Source organism: Brienomyrus brachyistius, chromosome 21 (assembly GCF_023856365.1).
Source record: "Brienomyrus brachyistius isolate T26 chromosome 21, BBRACH_0.4, whole genome shotgun sequence".
Classification (NCBI taxonomy): Eukaryota; Metazoa; Chordata; class Actinopteri; order Osteoglossiformes; family Mormyridae; genus Brienomyrus; species Brienomyrus brachyistius.
In genome coordinates this window covers 13,942,724-13,957,735 of record NC_064553.1, presented here as the reverse complement: position 1 = coordinate 13,957,735, position 15,012 = coordinate 13,942,724, and the positions used below count along the sequence as shown (strand labels likewise).

At 45.9% G+C, this 15,012-nt stretch overlaps 4 protein-coding genes across 7 annotated transcripts; all 4 read left to right on the top strand.

The window, feature by feature from the left end:
• The first annotated feature begins 627 nt into the window (after positions 1-627).
• dusp28 (dual specificity phosphatase 28) lies at positions 628-2,177 on the top strand. Its single transcript, XM_048990102.1, has 2 exons — positions 628-1,191; positions 1,489-2,177. The coding sequence occupies exons 1-2, from the start codon at positions 847-849 to the stop codon at positions 1,612-1,614; spliced, it is 471 nt and encodes a 156-aa protein (XP_048846059.1). The 5' UTR covers positions 628-846; the 3' UTR covers positions 1,615-2,177.
• Positions 2,178-5,143: 2,966 nt separating this feature from the next.
• On the top strand, positions 5,144-7,881 carry LOC125717122 (uncharacterized). The gene is given in 3 exon segments (XM_048990101.1): positions 5,144-5,454; positions 6,194-6,826; positions 6,829-7,881. Coding segments are annotated over 2 exon segments (957 nt in total). The 5' UTR covers positions 5,144-5,454; positions 6,194-6,198; the 3' UTR covers positions 7,158-7,881.
• Positions 7,882-8,116: 235 nt separating this feature from the next.
• Positions 8,117-13,096, top strand: LOC125716376 (zinc finger and BTB domain-containing protein 38-like). Of its 4 annotated transcripts, XM_048988597.1 has the most exons (3): positions 8,141-8,326; positions 8,437-8,544; positions 9,706-13,096. In XM_048988597.1, the coding sequence occupies exons 2-3, from the start codon at positions 8,536-8,538 to the stop codon at positions 12,394-12,396; spliced, it is 2,700 nt and encodes an 899-aa protein (XP_048844554.1). In that variant the 5' UTR covers positions 8,141-8,326; positions 8,437-8,535; the 3' UTR covers positions 12,397-13,096. The 4 variants fall into 4 exon arrangements, with proteins under 4 accessions (XP_048844557.1, XP_048844554.1, XP_048844556.1 ...); XM_048988600.1 differs by lacking the exon at positions 8,437-8,544 and having other exon boundaries at positions 8,117-8,236; XM_048988599.1 differs by lacking the exon at positions 8,437-8,544 and having other exon boundaries at positions 8,143-8,326.
• A 386-nt stretch (positions 13,097-13,482) lies between these two features.
• Positions 13,483-14,336, top strand: rnf7 (ring finger protein 7). Its single transcript, XM_048988631.1, has 3 exons — positions 13,483-13,744; positions 13,878-13,925; positions 14,032-14,336. The coding sequence occupies exons 1-3, from the start codon at positions 13,570-13,572 to the stop codon at positions 14,148-14,150; spliced, it is 342 nt and encodes a 113-aa protein (XP_048844588.1). The 5' UTR covers positions 13,483-13,569; the 3' UTR covers positions 14,151-14,336.
• The last annotated feature ends 676 nt before the right edge of the window (positions 14,337-15,012 follow it).

Sequence of the window (15,012 nt, the reverse complement as noted above, 5' to 3'; positions counted from 1 at the left end):
TTCCAACCACACCTACTACCACCCTCCCTTTCACAGAACAGATGTAAACGTTTAAGTTATGCAGATCTGTGTTGGGCTGGGGGAGGGGCCGTCACCAACTGCTGTGTGAGATTGGTGGGGGAAGAGAGCTGATGGAGGGGCCGTCACCATCTGGGGCGTCGGATTGGTGGGGGACGAGAGCTGGGGGAGGATTCACTGATTCGCCCATCAGTTTAGCACTTCTCATTTGCCCTGGGTGCAGTTTCTGGGTAGGTTATTATGGATTTGGAGGGTGGGGTGTCTGCATTGACAATAGGAGTTACAATATTCTTTAAAGACTGCTGTGTATGAGATAAATATCATAATTTTAATCTGTAATGTTGATTTGCTACCTATATTTATATATACATATACTTATTTTAATTTATTCTTTCAGACCTTAGGTTGCAAATAATTTTATATGAGGTAATTTCAATCTGTTTACGGACAGGCCAACTCCGCATAGCTACAGAGGTCTTTCCTCTGACAGGAGAAGAAGCCAGTAAGCTCATAAACCAAGGGGCAGCAGGACCCAGCTCATCCCTGTTCCTGGTCTGAGCTGCACCCTGCGGTAAATATAGCCCTAGAGTCATCTCCTTTTCCAGGAGCAGTCAGCAAGCGGCCAAAGCAGAACTGTGAAGATTCAGATCAGGAGCAGGCCTCTACCATCACTGTCTCGACATAAGTGTTTGGGATCTGGAGAGTTAAAGTCCTTTTGTGTTTAAAGATCTAGAAGAGGACTGAAGTTATATTAAGTAAAAGTGAGAGTGTGGCTGTATATGTGTGCCATGTGTACGTACGACCACAGGGCGTGAGCGTGGGACGGATATGCTGCAGCTGTGTAAGGTCACAGAAACTCTGTACATTGCAAACTCACGCTCAGCCTGCAGCGACCAGCTGGTCCAGCAGGAGGGCATCACTCTGTGCATCAACGTGTCCCGGCAGCAGCCTTTCCCTTCAACACGTGTCTCCACCCTCAGGGTACCCGTGTATGATGACCCTAATGAGAACCTGTACAAGTACTTCGACCGCTGTGCAGATGCCATCGCGAGCGAGGCGAGCCGGGGGGGCAGAACCGTGGTGTACTGCAAGAATGGCCGGAGTCGCTCAGCCTCCATTTGTGTGGCGTACCTAATGAGGCAGCTTGCCCTCTCGCTACGTGATGCCTTCCAGGTGAGTCTGGGCAGGTGGGCAGGTGCTCTGTACCAAATGAGGCATGACCTTAAGAAGCGTTCCATTGGCTGTGTAGCAGTGCAGCTTTTCTTTTGGCCATACTGAAATAAGCTATGTAGCAGTGATCTCAATCTATTGGTTGGCAATTTGCATACTCTTGCTCTGTTGAAGTTATATGTCAGTGTGAAATGCATACAACGAAAAACGGCAAAGCCTCACAGGACACAGTGGCGGCTTTTGAGTGCCAGTTTTCTTAGGCCTTTGGACTGCACTCAGGTGTGTGGTCTCCCTTCTCAGACGGTGAAAGAGGCTCGTTCTGTAGTGGAGCCCAACCCAGGATTCTGGAGCCAGCTGGAGAAGTACGAGCAGGAGCTGGAAAGACGGAGAAGTCAGGGAGACAGCCCACTGGATATGGGGTCATAATGACCCGGGCCAGCTCACCAGGAATGGACCATCTGTGTATGGTTTAAGGCAAGGGTACCGAACCTTTTTTACAGTTCGAGCTATTTTTCAAAGAGAATACTCAAGCTACCAAATTGCAATGGTATATTTGACTCACCAGGTAGAAGTCTCCTTGGTATATTTTGCTGATTGCAATCAACTGGTTGGTCACCAGGGAAATAAATCATTACTCATCTTGCGATCGACCTGGAAACATATGGGCTGGGCACCTGTGGTTTAAGGAATTTTGTGTGTACGTGGACATGATCTGCAATGTACTGAGAGGACTGGATCCCTGATAGAGCAGGAGGCCTGCACCTTCAGCGCTCGGATATAACTCTAGGAATATAAAAGCACATCATGCATTTAAAGGCCTCGTGTCAGTTTGTTTTGCGGGGCAGCCGTTTGCTAGTATAGTCTAAACTGCCAGCCATTCTCACCGTCTCCCCATGTAGGCATCACTCAGATGCTGACCTGATGGCCAACCCGTGTCCTGGGGCAATTTTCACTGGCATATTTTAATAAAAAATAAAAATAGGTTTGCATCTGTTTGTCTATGTGTGGGTGCTGGAGAAAGGGGAGCACTTTAGCTCACGATGTCTCCGACAGAGGGTCTTGCGGTCATTTGTACACACACGGACAGTGAAGGCCAAGAGCATAGCACATTCATGCTCACATACCCTGCCGGAAGGTACAGAGGCAGAAAGATACAAGTGAAAATGGACTCCGTCCTTAGAGTATCCGTATATATATGCTGGCTTGGCTTTTCTTTGGAAAGACAATTTTTAGAATAAAAAACTATTGTATTGCTACTTTTCATCCTCTTGCAATAGCCACTTATCTAGTAGAGTTTTGCAGTGAGCCTTCAGCCTATGCCAGGTAGCACAGGGCACCAGTCGGAGCATTTTGTCATTCCAGTGCAGGGCACACAGACACTCAGTCACACACCATATGTCATATAGTCTATAATTCACTTACTGCATGTGTGAGAAAATCTGTACAAACATAGGAAGGTCATGCATGAAGAAGTAAAAATATAGCTGGGACTTGAGATAAAAGATGCATTATGATTCATTAATGATGAACAAGATCAGTATTTAACTAGTTTTATTCATTAAACATGTGTCACTGTTATGTGTACACACGTAGGCCTGTGTGATTTTTCTCTTTTCTGCTGGGTCCCATGATTGGTTGGCCTTTCTGCCAATCAGCGCCAGCCAATGAACAGCCTGCGATCTGGGAGGAGCAAAATGTTCACGTGTTGGGCATTTCGAGTCCAGAAGCTACAAATCCAGACCAAGATTTTGTTTTTACCAACCAGTTTAGCATAAAGCGTCACAGTCACAGAGAACTCAGCCGGTTAGTAGAAACAAAATCTGGGTCTGCTTTTGTAGCTTCTGAACCTGAAATCCCCAACACTAACGATTCATTAATGATGAATTAACATGAGATCAGTATTTAACTAAGACTTAGTTTGTGGTTAATTATACATAGTAATAGTAATAACATAATACTACATTATTTGTGTTCACACACACTCAGAGCTGGAAGGGGTGAGACTACAGAGCTGCTCACCAAAGCACTATTTGTACTTCTGTGTTCTGGTCACATGAGTGTCCAGTCCTGTTCTACATCTTAGGTCAGGGATGGACTGGCGATGCTGTCAGGGAGAAGCTACCTACCTGCTAGTGTGACAGAGTGTTTAACCAGACATAGGGCTTCCCACTGATGCACTGCTACAGTATTACAGCCAGGACCCAGGTTTTCTGTGCTAAGTAGCAGACACTCTGGGGAAGGTTTGTGCCGGTCTATCATTCTCACTTCAGCATCTGCTTTTTTAGTTCCATGTGACCTGTGACCCAGGACTGATTTAGGCGCAGGGAAGATCTCATCAACTGAATCCATCAAAAAGACCTTCTAACTGGTTTGTTAACTAGCTGAAATCGTTCATATTCATATTCAGACATTTTAATGTATTAATGTTTAAATAGCAAAAGGTCACCATACCAAAGAATTCATTTTCTCCCAAGGGTCTGAGTGACTGCAGCATTTGCTTCCCATAAATTTATTCCTGGTAACTTTATACTTTGTGAGTGACGGCTTGACTGACACAATGCTGCACATCAATGTAAACAGAAATCTTCACCCTCCCCCCCCCCCCCCCCCCACATTTGTCATAGATGAGTGAAGGTTTTAAACATCAAAGACAGCTCAGCTGAACCGTGAATTCTTTCACAGGGCTGCCAACTTTGGTCAGTTGGCTGGAGTGAGATATTCAATTTGAGACAAGACTGCATAAATATGCACATGCATTTACATGTATGTAACAGTTTTATTACCTAGTAAACAGTCTGTAGGGATTGCAGACTACCACGACGCTGATGAAGCTAATTTCATGTTTATAATGAAATAATATAGACTTGCTGTAAGATTTCTTGCATGAGAGTCTGAAGGTGTGAGTGTCACGTCAGATGCATGAGAGTTTGCAGCTCTGCTTTTCGATGTACTGCCTTATTGAGAGGGTCTTGCTTGACATCCACTTTTATGATGATTTCAGATTTAATAAACACCGATGAGATGAATAATATGACTTTCAGCAATATGATTTATGATGTTTTCTAAGAGGAAATGTGTGTCGCCTGTGAGACTAGACAACCTGGGACTTGACACCAAGGCACTGGGTAACTTGCCCGCACATGCTAATATGTAATTCGATTCCCATGTGAATCTTGGAGGCCCGAAATGTGCTTATTCAGTCATGCCATGATGAATCATGGATATACAGCAGGGCCATGAGGGATCACAGGTAGTCAGCAGGATCACAAGGAATCATGGGTATTGAAAATTCATGGGTACTGAATAGGAGAATGAGGGACTGAGGGTAATTTATAGGCCTGTGAAAAGCCATAAGTATTCAGCAAGGCCAGGAGCAATTGTCAGTAAGAAAGCAGCCTACTACTTCTCATCTCTCTATGCTGCAAGAATGTCCACAAAGACATTTAGCCAGCTATGGATTTGTCTACATAATGCTGTATATTGGATGCAATTAAAAGAGATATGTCACGGGAAAGCCTCAAACTCAGCTCATTCTGAAAAAATCAAACGTAGTTCCGATTTTTCTGCACAAAACTCAGCTTTGCAAGGGCAGAACTACAGGAGTAAGCTGAGTACATAATTACTGCAAAGTACACAAAGCTGAGTAATTATAATCAACCTGATTAAGTATAAGTTCACCTACTATGGCACACGTATCCAAAAAACAAACCGAAAACCAGGTGTTCGTGCACAGATGTGTGACGAGGCAGAGTGAGGGTGACACTTATCAGAGGGTGAAGCTGCGGTGATAAGAAGCACTAGACTGGCTGTGTTTTTATTTAAACAGACCAGTAAGGAGATGAATAATGGGGTGTAAAGATGCTGATGACGGCCTGGAGAGAAGCAGGAAACTCAAAGAGCAATTGTGTTAAGAAAGATTTTTATGTGGCTAATTGCTAACAGCCCCGCTACCCAAACCACAATAACAGTTATGAGATGAATGGATGGATAATTGCCGATAATAATTTTAATTACATACCATTCTTCTGTTTTGTTGCTACGTTGTAAAACCTACATGGTGTTATATAAAAAAGTAAACTATAAAGCTGGCTGTTTGTGTGACATTTTCAAAATTCATAGTCTGCCAGCAGTAGACATCAGCACAGACTGTGCCTGTTGTTTGGCGAGAAAGATGATAAACGCTGTGAAGCCTTAGCTATCCATTCTCAAAGCAGCTGACAGGTGAACATCCCCAAGAGTGGTGCGGATCTACTGAGACCTTCACAGGTATGTCTATGGCTCTATTTCATGCAGGTATATTGGGTATTTTTGGCCAAAGAGGGTTTTATATACCTATGGGATGTAAGGTGAATTGAATCGTGCTCTCCTACAAGCTTGCGATGTCTCTCGGTGCAGGTTACAGCTCGCGGAGTGATAAGATGGCGGTGGAACACACGTGCTAGTCTTGGGTGCTTATCCCTGTTGGGTTACCATGGAAGGGGAGAATCAAAATGAACAAGAGCACAGAAAATGAAAGCAGGGATGCCAACTGTCATACACCTGGCATAACATTTTCATACTCTCACACTCATGCAAGAAAATTTACGGCAAATCTATATTATTCCATTATAAACCTAAAATTAGCAACATCAAAAGTGTTGGGGTGCTTTGCAAACCCTACAGACTATTTACAAGGTAATAAACATGTAAATGCATGTGCATGGGCATGCAGACTTGTCCCGAATTGGAAAGCTCACGCCAACCAACTGACCAAAGTGAGATAGTGATAAATGTAACGGTGAAAGTTATTAGCAATGTAAGGCTAACTGTAACACTAGGGTGTTGGCAATTTTACGGTTAAATGCAACGCGACTTTTGTAGTAATGTAAGGGCAAGTGTAAAGCAAAGGTATTAGCAATGCAAGGCTACATGCAGCACAATTCTATTCATAACGTAAGACTGAATCTAACGCTAAGAAACATAACGCTAAATGTAACCTGTGATGTTTGCTGTCTGTTCTCCTCAGGGACTATGAATATGTCCAGTAGCCTGGAGCAGAATGCGCATCTGCTAGATGAAGTGAAAGCAGGTGTCCACTGGGGGAACTTCATCACCACCACTGTCTTCAGCTATATGCTGGTGACCATAGTGCACAGGACGCCTAGGCTGTGGAACAAGCTACATTACGTCCTGCTGTGCCAGCATTGCACCTGCATATCTGGCTTCAACGCGACAGGAGCACTGCTGCACACGATGCTGTCACTGCACACGACCATGCCCCGTATCGTGTGCTGGCTGCTGTTTGGCTTGCAGGTGGCGCAAGCCTGTGGCCTGATGCTAACACTCACCCTGATGGCTCTGAACATCTGCCTGTGTGTGTGCTGGCCACTGCGTTACCGAGAGATTGTCCACATCGTGAAGGACAAGGCCATAATGGGTGCTTGGCTGCTGGCCCTGCTCAACCCAGTGGTGTTCACGGGCATGGTCTGTGCTGAGGCCCGGAACCTCACTGAGCTAGACCCCGCCTGCCGCACACCCATGGAGGGCTGGGCCTCACTGCTGAGTGCTGCAGTGCTGCTTGGACTGCTCACTTTCCTCATCATGCTCAGTTACATTCTCATTTATAAGGAGGGTCGCCGGGCGGGACACTTCTCTAGCGCTAGCTCCATGGCCTGCAGATCAGTCTACACATCCTGCCCGGCATGCTTATCATTTCCAGACTCAGGCTGGGTCTGTTCGGCGTACTGGTTGTATTTGTGGTCTTTTCCTTGGCTCAGTCAGTCAGTCCCGTTGTCTACGGTCTGCGATGCCAGGAGATCAGGGCCCAGCTTCCGCACTTCTTCCCATGCTGGACTCAGAGATGCAGCAACATGGACATGAGCATGGATTACAATGGGGACAACAGCATGGGAATCAACATGGGGAACAACATGGGCAACAACATGGTTATCAACATGGGGAAAAGCATGGGGAACAATATGCAAATTTGATGCAAAGGCATCTCAAATAACAAACCTTTGGAGCTACTGCAGAAAGTATTCTACTAAATTGTCTTGTTTTGAGTATTTTGTTTTATTCAATTTGATGGTCCACAACTAGGCTTTACTCAGTGAACTCTAAAATGTCAGTTTTATATATACAGCTCTTTTTACTATTAGTTAATTGTTTGTTGTCATGCGTCTACATTGTTCTTACTCTTCTCACCCCAAGTACCTTTACTGCCATATTGTACTCTAATGCTGCCCCACTGCATTATCCTTGTGCTTGGTAATGCTCACTTTATTACTGTACACTCCTTCATGTATTACTATATTACTGAATCGTCCTTACATTATTACTCTTGTGATGGTTCCATTATTACTGCACTGTCCTTGTGAAGTTCCTTTATTATTTTACTGTGCTAATATTAGTACTCTTGTAATGCTTCCTTTAGTACTGCCCTGTCCTCATATTATTACTCTTGTGATGTCCTTTTATTTATTCCTTATTACTGTATAGTGCTTATAGTATAAATACTCTTGCTATGGTTCCTTTATTATTGTAGTGCCTCTCTAGTGCTACTCTAATGCTGTTCTTACTTGATGCATGTGTTTTTCCCGCAGTCCTTCCATGTTTTGCATCGAGCTTTTCATTTAAGGTCTATGGTAGTCTTCATGTTTTGACTCAGTTCTCATATTTATGGGAAAAAAAGAATAATATTGGGCAATAAATGGTGAAGTGGCTTTGATTCTGAAAAATCTGCCTGGTGACATCAGCAGGCCTCTACTCACAGAACCACAGGTACAGCTGGTAGACCACAGATCTGAAAATGAGATTATGGAGGATTATGCTGCAGTGAGCCTCTAGAGGGCGATGAAGCATAAGCCTGTGGGCCGGTTCCCAGCGTTGCACGGTGCCTGCTTTTGCTGGCAGCCCTCCCACTTTCTCTCTTTGCACTGCTTTCCTGTTTCTGCCCCACCCCCTTTCCTCTTGTGGGAGGGCTTTGTGACGCGGCAGGGCCCAGTGACAGACAGCCCAGCACAGCACAGCGCACTGCCCCAGCAGACAACCACAGGCCGGGGGGGAAACGGTAAGAAACACCCCCTCCTCCTGTCAGACAGGCCGGGAACACGCAGCGCTTTTCCTGTTACACAACAGTCAGCCCTGGGTGCTGTACTCGGTGGGTAAATACAGAGAGAATGGGTGTGTTTTTATGTGCATGTTTGTGCCTGCGTGCTGGTGTCTGACTGTAGCTTTATCTTTGGTTTCCGCGTGTTGGTGTGCCCTCAGTCCTATGCTTCAGACACAGCCGAATTACATCTGTCGAGCCAGCCAAAGAAGGGTCCTTGGCCTCGAGAGACGGCACTAGTCGGGCCAGGAGCGGGGCACATGATAACGGTAGCCTGACCATCATCATCAGCGTGCGTGATAGCATTAGCCTGGCCACCAACATCAGTGTACCTGATAGCATTAGCTTGACAATCAGCACGTGTGTATGATAATATTAACCTGACCGTCATCATCATCAGTGTGCATGATAAGATGGCCTGACCTCATCAATGTGTTTGATGGCAATTGCCTGACCAATTCACCATCAGCAGTGTGTGATAGCATTAGCCTCAGCAGCTCACCATCATCAGTGTGCGTGATAGCATTAGCCTCACCAGCTCATCGTCATCATCAGTGCGTGGTAGTGCTAACCTGACTCGCCCACCACCACCAGCATTAGGAATAGCATTAATCCTGCTATCCCTGTTTTATTACTATTTCCGGTCTGACTCAGACTGAAGTACTCACAGATCTGGCCTTGGCGTCACATACGCGGACCTCCAGTTTACTGTAAGAGCTGGAGCACAAAGCTGTCACCAGAGCTAGGGCATGCTCAAGCGGGGGAAGTCACTTTTTTTTACTTAATAAAATGATCCAGCAGCTTGCCTTCTCAGTAGGATATGTGGCTTTTCTCCATTGCCTTTGCATGAGCGTAATACATAAGACACTCACAAGGTGCAGTCAGATTGACTCACCCTACAAATTCTTTGTTTGTTGGAGATTTTGTCAGTGTAAACAGGTGAACAGTGTATGATGTTATCCAATCTTACCCATTCAAGGAACTATCTGCCCCTGCTGTATCTGAAAACATGGACTAGGTTATAATCCTGACGGAAATTCTGCACCTAGAACAAAGGAAGCTGTTGATTCATTATTCAAATAGCCCATTGTCAGAGGTCACTGTGACACAGGTGTGTGGTTTCAGTAAATAGGTTTCTAGCTTAAACTTGACCTAAAAATAAAGCAGACAAGTCCCTGTGCTTTTGATGTAGTATGTGATTTGAGTATTTATCACACTATTCTACAGCAGTGTTTCTCAACCTGGACCTTAGAGATCCCCAAGCAGTCCACATTTTTGCTCCCTATGTAGAGCTGGGAGGGTGTAAAAACGACTGTCTTGGGGGTTCCTAAGGACCAGGCTGGGAAACACTGTTTTAGAGTACAGTTAATGGATACCTGCAACTGATTCAAACTACAATGGAATGCTTTTCATTTGTCTTTGCCCTGCAGATGGCGCTAGTCTCCCAAAGCATGGCAGGCCTAATGGACAGCACACACAGCCAGTGTCTCCTCAGTTCTCTGAGCGAGCAGCGCACAAGAGGCTTGTTCTGTGACATCACCATCGTGGTGGAAGACGTGAAGTTCAAGGCCCATAGAAATGTGCTAGCAGCCTCCAGTGGGTATTTCCAGAACGCTTTCTCTTCCACACAGGAGCTTGGGCCAGCCAGCCATGTGTTTGAGTTGCTGGACCTTAAGTCTGAAGTGTTTGCCTCCATTCTCAACTTCATATACAGTTCCACAGTGGCTCCTCTCGACAATGAAGGCTTCCAGTCCTTGGTGGCAGCTGGTAAAAGGCTGGGCATCCCCTTCCTGGAGAAGCTGCGGGTGCAAGAGAGCTCCAGTTCCACTGGTCCCACCCGGGCAACCAGTCCCATGTGGACACAGCCACCCCCAGGTCCACATATGATGAAACAGGAGGTACTGGATTCTGGCAGTGGTCCAAGGATCACTAATGCCTTTTCCATCACTGAGGGGGGGGCTGGCAGCAACCCGATATCTTCCCTCCAAATTAAGAATGAAGGGAAGAGGCAGTCTGGTCATAGCACTGCCCGCTGCTTGAACATGCCCATTCCCCAAAGTGGGTCCCTGCAGATCCTGGTAGACCACTCGTACGCACTAAGCCCAGTCCGCCAGCTGGCCCCGCACAGCCAACTCAGTGGTGTGAAAGAGGGTCAAAAGGCAAAGGAACTATCCTCTCCACCGGCCAGCCAACGCTGCAGTGTGCCCATCTGTAGCCGCAACATCACAGAAAAAGCAACGGGCATCTCGGTGGCAGCCTCATCCTCGTCAAACTCCATCAGCCAGAGTAGTACTGCAGTTATAACCCCTTCCTCCTTGTCCTCTCCATCTTTCTCACACAGCAAAGGCCAGAGCAACACAGCAAACGAGCTTCCTCTAGTCAGCAAGAGAGTAAGCTTGAGTCCAGCAGCACAGTCTTCCACCCCAAATAGCCAGCTTCACCTCCACGTAGCCAACGGGGACCCTGCCTCCCGCACGCACCCGCCGTTCTGCACAAGTAGGTTCAGGAGCCGCTTGTTCTGCAGGTTTTGCTATCGGAAATTCATACACTTAAAGCGGCTGCGCAGCCACGAGCAGGTGTGCCAGCAAGCCCTGAAGTCTTTAGCCAGGGACAGTCTTGGCAACAGCACAACGCTGACCGTGGAAAAGGATGAGCTGCCTTCAGAGCCTTCTCGTCTCCCAAACCTTCTTGCACCTTTGAAAGATTTGAGAGCTCCCCGACCGGGACAAGCACAGAGGAGAACATTTCCTTGCAGCGTGTGTAAGCGCACATATGTGACCCTCTCCAGCCTGAAGAGGCATGAGAATGTGCACTCCTGGCGTAGAATGTACCCATGTCACTACTGCAACAAAGTGTTCGCCCTGGCCGAGTACCGCAGCAAGCACGAGATCTGGCACACGGGGGAGCGGCGCTACCAGTGCATCTTCTGCTTGGAGACCTTCATGACCTACTACATCCTGAAGAACCATCAGAAAACCTTCCATGGGATTGACTCCCAGATGCTGCTGAACAGAAAGTCATCCAACAGCAGCTTCAGTTCTGGTCCATATCCCATCAAGCTCTACAGACTCCTGCCTATGACGTTCAGGAAGAGGCGTAATACGTACAGTCGGACCGTGGCTGAATGCCGTGACCAGACGTCACCTATCCACTCAAGCTCCGGCTTCCCTCCAGCTGCCTCGGAGGACAGCAGCTTGATCAACAGCGGCAGCGTTGGTGTTGGACGGCCGTTGTTCTCCATGCCGATGACTTTCATGGCCACTCCGAAGGTGGCTGCCCCAGTCCAACCATTTTTTCCCATAGCAGAAGGGAACTCGCAGACAGATCTCAAAACCACGGAGATCCAAAAGTCTCATGCTGATGATGAAGGCCCCTCACAGTCTTCCGGGATGGCTTACACAGCAACCGGAAGCAACAGTAGCAATGCTGGTGGTAGGGATAGTTTACCAGACTGGTCAGAGGGAAACAGGTTAGGGCAACCTTCCACACACAAAGGCAAGGCTGTGACCTACATTGCCAAACCTGCGTGTGCGGGTCCTGGGGTTGATAGCAAGGTTCCCCCACTCTGCCAGATCACAGTGAAAATCGGAAGTGAGGCAATTGTGCGTCGCAGAATAAAAGGTTCTACCTTGTTCCCCAGAAAGAAGAAGAGGGCCTGCAGAAGTCCTGTGGAGGAACATCACAGAGATCCCAGAAGACAGACAGTAGGTAGGATGAGTTCACGGCAAAGGACTAACGCAACATACATCACAGAAACAGAAACATACGACGACCTGAGTTATCGCGACACACTGTGGCGCCCCTATTATTCCTACAAACCTAGAAAGAAGATGAACAGTATGAAGTCAGGAAAGAGGGCAAAAACCCAGCATGGGGGCCTCAAGAAACCAGAAGTGACTTCAGACCCCTGGTCTGTAGAAGGTCAAACAGAGAAGAGCACCAGCATGAAGCACAGCTTATCGTCCTTGTGTGACCCGCCAGGGAGTACGGAATGTGTCCAGCAGACAACATTCAAATGTGAGAGCTGCAAAAGCCCTTTCTCTCTTTGCTGTACGCACGTCAGTAGGCCAGAGTGGAATTCAGTGTCTACTTCTCCATCCCAACTGGAGTCGGCTAAATGATGAGGTACTCTAACAGATCCCTCCTGAGCTGGGAAATATGGTCCCTCATCCAACAGGAAGATCTACCAGGAAAAGCCTCATGATTTAGCATACGGAAGAAACAAAGTCTGGCTAAAGGATGCTGATGTGTTTTCTAAGATGTTTTTATTTTTGTATGCTTTTATTATGAAAGACAAAAGGCAATTGGTTAACAGTTGAAGTTTTTTTATTAATTCTTTTGCACAACAATGGGTCAATTTAATAATTGTTATTTAACAAAATCATTAATACCATTAGGCCAGGTTCATATGGGTAAGATATAGGTAATAGTGTAATTGCATGTCTGATTCAGCCTAATTTGAAGAATGAAAGACATACCCGGTTTTTAGAGTCAACATTTCTTATGTTTACATTCCATAGCGAGTCAAAACCAAATTCAAGAAAATTAAAAGAACAAGATAAAATATTATTACATAACACTTTGCTTTGTAGATTTTGTTTTAAATTTTTGATTATTTTAATCTATGGCAGGGCCGCCTAAGCATATACGTATTTATACCGGTAAATGTTTTGACGTTTATGTTGAAGACATTAAGTTTCCAAAACATGCAAAAGAGACCTACATAAAATATAACACCAATTCGAGAGCTACTAATATAATCCTGAAATTTGTTAAATTGATATTTGTTTTTGATCACGAAAATAAAGTCGTTTAACCTGATATTTCAACGCCATCTTGTGCTCATTTTACGTGAGTCATCACTTGTTTCAAATGAAATATTATGAAATATAACAACTAGCCTACATTATCCAGCATTTGATTTTCATTAGGGGGATAAGGGGACGTGAATGTCTAAGAGGAGAGACTTTTAAAATAAACTCTTACAAAATATATAAACCTGAACAACAAAAATACTAATGACAATGAGACACCCAAACCAAACTGGACTAAAGAAAAACACATCCGTACGAGAAACAACGCATGATTGGTTAGGTATTTTCGCATTATTGTATACGTTACGTAATAATCATACGCAGACGTTTCCGCTCATGCGCACGTTTATATACGTCCACTGTGACATATTGCGCATGCGTAAGATTTTCTCCGCCTATCGATCATTGTGGAGGACCAATGAAAGCAGGTTGCCGTGGTTGGAGCTGGTGAGGTGGGACTGGACCTAGACGTCCGGCACGATGGCGGACATGGACGAAGGCGACGAGCCGATTCTGGTTTCATCCCACAGTGGGGGATCAGGGTCTAAGCACGGTGGAGAGAAGATGTTCTCTTTGAAAAAGTGGAACGCCGTGGCCATGTGGAGCTGGGACGTGGAGTGCGACACATGCGCCATCTGCAGGGTGCAAGTTATGGGTATGTAGGATTCGGACGGCGGCTGCTCACGTTGCTCTGTGCGGTAGCCATTATGCGGTTCGTTTAATGTGTCTACAGTTCTGAAATGGCAGAGTCGGGTCCTTAAAACACAGTTAACTCTGTTCTTTTTTAGACGCTTGTCTGCGTTGCCAAGCGGAGAACAAGCAGGAAGACTGTGTCGGTGAGTGTTTCCGCCTTGCGTAGATGTGCAGAAGCTGTAAATCGGGGGAGAATCATGTGTGATAAAAACGCAGTTTATCTCTCTGTGTTTCTTTTTGTCTCTTTAGTGGTATGGGGAGAGTGTAACCACTCCTTCCACAATTGCTGCATGTCTCTATGGGTGAAGCAGAACAACCGGTGCCCGCTGTGCCAGCAGGATTGGGTGGTCCAGAGGATTGGGAAATGACCATGTCACCAGGAGGCAGGCAGAACTGTCCAGTACCTCTGCTCAAAGTTAATCTGCTCTGGAGAAGGACTTCACGGACTGTTCTATTTATCTGCTTTATGATGCAGTTTTCTTTCTGTTGAAATGTTAACCTGACCTTTTGGAGGATGCATGTTTTGGTGTTAAATAAAAGTTTGGGGCAACGTGTCTGGCGTAATGTCCCTGCTCACTGTACTCGTACCTCATGCGAATAGTTGAAGCCATGAACACTGTGCTGTGCAGTGGGAGTGCATACTCTAGGTTGCTCATAAACATCATACACCAGAAGATGGAAGGTGAGGGGTGCCATCTTCTTTAACCAGCACTGCAAAAACTGACAGTGTTTCTTTGTCCCTGGCTGCTGTCTGAAGGATTCTACAGTTTGTACATGAAAGGTATTTGAGCCTGAAAACCTGAATCGTACCTGGCAGTCTTTTAGCTATGAATAAGTAAACCTGTAAAATGTTAAGTAATGATATTCACCCTCCCACCCCCCACACTCCTCCTTAGCAAAAGCTGCCACAGGGCAACCGTAGCCCTGCAGACCACAACTTTGTTTGGCCGATGAAATTGGGTCTTAGGGGAAAAATAATATAGTACCCCTCCCTTATGTAAGTCCCTTATGAAACTGTAAGAGTTAAACAAGGAATCTTAACAGCAGAGGGCAGTACTGAAGTTACCAGCAGCACTCAAGATGAATCTGTTGCACATGGTCCATTTGCCTGGGCCGTGCCTGTTCCAACCCCAGCTCATTGTATAGATGAACAATAGGAGATAGGAATACAAAGAAGATCAACTCGTTTCAGTGCCAGTTTGGACGAACGGAAATATCAAATAACAAAGG

Coding starts and splice junctions, on each gene's coding strand:
- rnf7 (XM_048988631.1), top strand. CDS start 13,570: ATGGCGGACATGGACGAAGGCGACGAGCCGATTCTGGTTTCATCCCAC. Junction 13,745..13,877: donor CTGCAGGGTGCAAGTTATGG/GTATGTAGGATT, acceptor GTTCTTTTTTAG/ACGCTTGTCTGCGTTGCCAA. Junction 13,926..14,031: donor CAAGCAGGAAGACTGTGTCG/GTGAGTGTTTCC, acceptor TTGTCTCTTTAG/TGGTATGGGGAGAGTGTAAC.
- dusp28 (XM_048990102.1), top strand. CDS start 847: ATGCTGCAGCTGTGTAAGGTCACAGAAACTCTGTACATTGCAAACTCA. Junction 1,192..1,488: donor CGCTACGTGATGCCTTCCAG/GTGAGTCTGGGC, acceptor CTCCCTTCTCAG/ACGGTGAAAGAGGCTCGTTC.